Source organism: Capsicum annuum, chromosome 12 (genome assembly GCF_002878395.1).
Source record: "Capsicum annuum cultivar UCD-10X-F1 chromosome 12, UCD10Xv1.1, whole genome shotgun sequence".
Classification (NCBI taxonomy): domain Eukaryota; kingdom Viridiplantae; phylum Streptophyta; class Magnoliopsida; order Solanales; family Solanaceae; genus Capsicum; species Capsicum annuum.
In genome coordinates this window covers 227,487,590-227,494,134 of record NC_061122.1, presented here as the reverse complement: position 1 = coordinate 227,494,134, position 6,545 = coordinate 227,487,590, and the positions used below count along the sequence as shown (strand labels likewise).

The 6,545-nt window shown below is 35.3% G+C and overlaps 1 protein-coding gene across 1 annotated transcript; it reads right to left on the bottom strand.

Annotated features, from left to right (window-relative positions):
• Positions 1-3,737: 3,737 nt before the first annotated feature.
• Positions 3,738-5,978, bottom strand: LOC107849686 (probably inactive leucine-rich repeat receptor-like protein kinase At5g48380). Its single transcript, XM_016694242.2, has 2 exons — positions 4,904-5,978; positions 3,738-4,729 (listed from the first exon to the last, which is right to left on the bottom strand). Exons 1-2 carry the CDS (start codon positions 5,768-5,770, stop codon positions 3,854-3,856), a joined length of 1,743 nt encoding a protein of 580 aa, XP_016549728.1. The 5' UTR covers positions 5,771-5,978; the 3' UTR covers positions 3,738-3,853.
• Between the last annotated feature and the right edge of the window lie 567 nt (positions 5,979-6,545).

The following is a 6,545-nucleotide window of genomic DNA, read 5'->3' as shown; positions in this document are numbered from 1 at the left end:
CACTGATTTCTTCAAAAATATCAGGATTAATCAGATTTTGAGTCTCTTCAGGAGAATCTTTGATAGTATTATCTGTATCATTCTTCGCTCTTCTTTTTCTAGGATTTTTATCCTTTGAACCCAATGGCCTACCACGTTTCAGGCGTGCTTGGGATTCAGAAGCTATGACATTAGTAGATGGTCCTTTTGGGACTTCAATTCAGACAAGCATATTCGCTGTAAGGATATGTGACTTAGTTATCCTTTTCAAATTAGTAAATGCATCTGGCATTTGATTTGCTAGTTTCTGTAAGTGAATGATCCTCTGGACCTCATTTTCACATACAAAGGTATGTGAATCAAAATGAGATAACGATGAAACTTTTCACGCAATTTCTCTTTTAAGTTCATGTTTTCCTCCCTCCCTAATTGTGGAAAATTTGTTTCATCAAATCGACAATCTACAAATAAAGTAGTAAGCAAATCTCCCGTCAATGGTTCATGGTAGCGAATTATAGAGGGTGACTCAAGCCCAACATATATTCCTAACTTTCTCTGGGGTCCCATCTTAGTACGCTGATGTGGTGCAACTGGTACATATACAATACATCTAAAAATTCGTAAATGGACAATATTTGGCTCATGACCAAGGACCAATTGTAACGAGGAGTACTTATTACAATGAGTTGGCCTGAGACGAGCATGTGATGTTGCATGTAAGATAGCATGACCCCAAAAAGTAGTGAGCAATTTTGTTTTCATAAGTAGTGGTCTTGCTATCAACAGTAGGTGCTTAATAAATGACTCGATAAGGTCATTTTGAGTATGAACATAAACGACTGGATGTTCAACTCTTATTCCAACTGACATACAATAAACATTAAAAGCTTGGGATGTAAATTCTCCAGCATTATCGAGATGAATAGCCTTAATAGGATAATTTGAGAATTGCGCCCTTAATCGTATTATTTGTGCCAATAATTTTGCAAATGTTAGGTTGCGAGATGATAAGAGACACACATGAAATCATCTTGAAGATGCGTCTATTAGGACCATAAAATATCTAAATAACCCACTAGGTGAGTAAATAGGTCCATATATATCCCCATGTATAAATTTCAGTGGTGATGGTTTAGTTATCAATTTTCCTTGATAACAAGCAGCACATAAAAATTCATCTCTTGTAAGAATCTTCAGGTTCTTCAGTGGGTGCCCTTTTGTATTTTCAGTGATTTGTCTCATCATTATTGAGCCAGAATTGCCCATTCGATCATGCCAAAGCACAAACGCATTTAATTATTAAACTTCTGATTTATGATAGAGTGTGCTTCAACTGTACTAATTTTGGCATAGTATAAGCCGGAAAACAAAGTTAGTAATCTCTCCAACACTTGCTTTTGACCTAAGATATTCTTGGTAATGCCAAGATATTCAACATTCATTTTATTTATTGTCTCAATATGATATCCATTTCAGCGGATATCTTTGAAACTCAATAAGTTTCTTGGAGATTTAGAAGAGAACTACACATCTTTTATAACTAATTTTGTCCTCTTAGAAAGAAATATAGCAGCTCTTCCAAAACCTTCAATTAATTTTGAATTACCAGAGATTGTTATATAATTTACTTTTCTTCTAAGTAAGTGGAAAAAGTATTTCTCATCTTTAAATATTGCGTGTGTTGTCCCACTATCAATTACACAAATATCGTCACGATCAATTATTGATCCAAATAAAATTTGAGGAGTATCCATATTTTCTTCAAGATGAAAATATAAACAAAGTAAATATTACAACATTACTATCACATAACGTATTTACACAAACTTTATTTATTTACAAGACTAGTGAGATACTATTAACATAAATATAAACTAATACAACTTAACAGGAAAGTAAAACAATCAGACTATTTGATAATCGTCACCGACAGGGTGATTAACATATCCTTCAGGGATTGTAAAGAAGTCTGAGGCATCTAAATTCATGGGCTCAACACTATTTTCAGAGATAAAGTTTGCCTCTACGCCGTTATCTGTTTTCTTAAGAGACACCTGATAGAGAGATTCACCAGATGCTTTGGCGTACAACAGGTATGCGACTAGTGCTCCTTGCTTCCGCATCGATAAAATTTATTTTCAGTGTTCATCCTTGGCACTGCTTCAGTAGCTTCACCCTTCTTTTTACACTGCTGGTGTTGAGGGTCATTGTTTAGTGCAAGGCGATCACCCTGATTAAAATATTTACCACAACCACGACTGAGGCCAGGGTTTGGTGAAAATGTATAGCATTCACTTCAGGGAATGGAGCAGTACCTGGAGGTCGACTTTCATGATTTCTCATTAAAATATCATTATGTTGTTCAGCAACAAGAAGATGAGAAATCAATTCACAATACTATTTAAATACCATTTCTCGGTATTGCTGTTATAGGAGCATACTCGAGGCGAGAAAGGTAGAGAATGTTTTCTCTAACATGTCGTGATCAGTGATATATTCTCCGCATAAATTCAACTGTGATTTAATTCTAAACATAGCAAAATTATAATCAGTTATATTTTTAAAGTCTTGTAACCTCAAATGAGTCCACTCATAATGTGCCTGTGGAAGAACGAGCCATCTTCACGTGGTCTTACCTTTTTTTTAAATTATTCCACAATATAAATGGATCCTTAATTGTGAGATATTCCATTTTCAAACCTTCGTCAAGATGATGACAGAGAAATATCATGGCCTTGGCCCGGTCTTGGTTTGATCCTGATTGTCGTTTTTTTTTGTGTCTGCCAGACTCATCGCATCTAAATGTATTTCAGCATCCACTGTCCAGGACATGTAAGTTTTGCCCTATATATCAAGGGCAACAAATTTGCGTTTGGATATATTTGATATTATTTAAGAAAAATAAATATGTACCTTAGTTAAAAAGTTTTTGTTGAGACTCGTATTAATAACGTGATATAAAATTATATAAAGTAACAAAGTGTAATGAAACAAGCGAGAATCTTCTCTATTAACCTTTTCTTTCTAAATACATCATGGCTATTTATAGCCAAAGGTGGTATCTTAATTGGCTTAAGCCAAACTGAAGAACATGCCGGCCACATGTATGGACAAATGGCATCCAAATATGTCTCATAACAAATATATATATTTTTGGGTACTTTTCAGTGTATTGATTGACTCTTGACTTTTGTAAACTAAACAGCCATACATGGAAACTGGAATTGGTCTCAATCTATTTAAAATACTGTGAAAATGATGTTATTGTTTAAAATAGCAATTTGGAAATCCTATCAACCAATTGGGAATATACAAGTTTCTAAGACTTATTGTGACTTGTGGAATTAACAATGATATTTATATTTTCTCTCATGCGATGTTATTTGACTGAACACGAAATTTAAAAAAGATGTAGTTGTGTCAACCCTATGAATATAGCACAATGAAGTCAATTACTAAATACCATTGATCTGTAGTTGAAATTTTTGCCTCTATATTCCTTTTAATGACCAATTAAGCTAATTATCTGTGAATGGAATTCTACCACTTTAAGCATACAAAATGAGAAATGCAAGGCAAGGCTGCACACAATACATCCTAGTGGTGGACCCTTCCCGGACCTTGCACATAATGGGAGTTTTAAGTGCATCGGGCTGCCTTTTTACAATCTTTGGATTTGTCCTTTGGACTATGTGATTCAGCAAATTGCCAACAAAACTAGTTTTCATAAACTCTTGCAACAGAAGCAACCAGCATAAAGACTCGAAACACGACTTTAATTTCATGATTCAGTTTTGTGTATTCCTGATCTGTTTATCTCAGTAACCATAAAAACAATAGCACTAGTCATATATACACTTGACATATCAATTGATCATGATATCTTCTGCATCCAGTCCGTTCGACCTTGAGAAATATTCTTGAGTGCGTCGTACACTTCCAGCATTGTTGGCCTTTCATTAGGAAAAAACTTCACACAGCTACAAGCCAATTCAAGAAATTGGAGGATTAAATCATCAACTCCTTTCCCAAGCAAATCTCTATCTGCATCAAGTAGACAAGGCGAGTGATCAAACAGATTTCTTGAGCTGGTCAGTTCATGCGGTTCCTTCCCCGTTACCAGCTCAAGAAGCACGATGCCAAAGCAGTAGATGTCTTGCTTGTAAGAGCCTAAACCAGAATATTCAGTTACCGGGAAAAGACTCCAACTTAATGCTGTGTCATTCTTACTCCAAAATTTGGCTTCCCAAAAGTTGGATATTTTTGGTTCAAGATTTTGATCTAGCAAGATACATCGCGTGCTTATGCCTCCGTGTGTAACGTGCAATTCATAACCATGATGAAGCCAAGCCAGGCCTTTTGCTATCCCAAGTGCAATTTTAACTCTTAGAGGGAAATCCAAATTCTTGGCCTCATCTTCTTCCGAGTGCAGCCATTCATGAAGGCTTCCATTAGGCATGTATTTGTAAACAAGAAGTCTTTCTTGCTTCTCGGCACAGAAACCTATTAGAGGCAATAGGTTCCGGTGCCTCAGACCACCGAGAGTTGTTATCTCGGAGACAAACTCGTCCTCCAAATCCTCCCAGTCATTGAGCTTCTTGATTGCAAGTGTCCAGCCATTCGGAAGAAATGCTTTGTACACTTTGCCCAACATTCCAATTCCTACTAAGTAGTCCTCACTAAAATCAGAAGTCGCGTTCTGCAGCTCCTTTAAGCTCATTCTTGTAACAAACTTCTCCAGTTTTAATATCTGTAAAACAGGTGAGTTGAAACAGAAAATTGAGAACCTTATATCTATCGCGTTTATTCATCTTGAATAAAGACTCATACCAACATTTGCTTCTCCGGTCAAGAATAACAAAAATAGATTTGTAAGTAACTTTGCAGTGCAAGGGAAAAGCTTTATATTTAGCAAGATTTTTACCTTATGTTGGCTGCTTAATTCCTCATCACTTACTGAAGTTAAATGTTTCTTCCTCATCATCAGCTTCCATATGTTCAGTAAGACTATTATCTTGTTGATAGTCTTGGTACGAAGTCGAGATGAACAAAGGACTAAAACCAATGTAAAGAAAAGTACCCAACCAGTCACAAAAGCTTTAATGAACGAAGAGCGATCTATATGTTTCCATATCCAAGAATCCTCACATCCTTTCAAGGGCTTCCCACAAAGCTCTGGATTGTTTGCAAAACTCTGAGCTGCGAAATTCTTATAAACAAACGATGGCACTAGTCCATTCAAGTAATTGCTGGCTACGCTGAACGTCTTAAGGCGAGGCAAATCACCTATGCTGCTTGGAATTTCACCTTCTAAATCATTATCGTTCAACTTTAATACATTAATGTACTGACAGTTAGCTATATCAGGTGGTATATATCCAGAAAACGCGTTGTGTGAGAGATCAAGTGATGTAACATGTTCAAGTATCGATGAAATATCAGAAGGAATAGCTCCATACAAGCTGTTGCCGGAAAGATCTAAGCCTGTCAAGCTAGTACAATTTCGAATGCCTCGAGGAAACTCACCTACTAATCCCATGTCTGGAAGCACGATGTTCAGTATCCTACTCTCATCAATATGCCAGCAAAAAACTCCAACGAAACGACAGATGAATCCTTCAGTAGCATTGCTGAAATCCCAAGAATCCAAATTATTGAAAGGGTCATGTAATGAATCTTTTATTGATTTCAAGCAATGAACATCACTCTCTACAGCACTGCAGACACAAATTCTGCTAAGTAGTAATACCAATAGATAACCAAGAAATGTAATGAAATTGGTATTCTCCATATTTTGATTCTTGTAACTAAAGATCAAGAAGGATATGTATATCACTTTTTTACATTTATTGTGGCAATAAGGTCAAACTAGTAAGGCCAAGAACTGAAACTTCCTTGTATTTTATCTATTATTATTAATTAATGATTCTTTGACTTCATGGCTTGATGTTCTCAGGGTATAAGTATTAGGAAATCATGTTACTAGTCAAATAATCGACGCGAATCTAAATTAGTTCAAGCCCAATATGAATATTCACAAATTTGATCAATTACTCTTAGTACATTTTACATAGATATATTTGTCATTTGGTACGTAGACTAAATTATTCTGGAATTATAATATCTGGACTAATTTATCTCATATGGGAGGCGGTATCCCATGTTTGATGGGATATCCAAGATTAAGTTTGAGATTAGATTTATAACAGGATTTAGTACCAAACTTAATCGTGGAATATTTCACCTTATTCCACGTACCAAACGATTTTTTATTTTCTCTTCTTATTTAGCAGAAAGTTTATGTCCTAATACTATATATTGAAACATATACAATAATAACAACATATATAGTGCGATCTACACCGAATAGAGTACATATTGCGCTATGTGACGTAGCGATGTTGTTTCTGATCGAAAAAAAAAAAAAGTTAATGATTGTAAAGTGTTGAATTGTTGACTGTTTCCTTTTTCAAAATGAATTATTAGCCAGTCAATAAATATATTTTTTGGGTACTTTTCAGTGTATTGATTGACTCTTGACTTTTGTAAACTAAACAACCATTCAT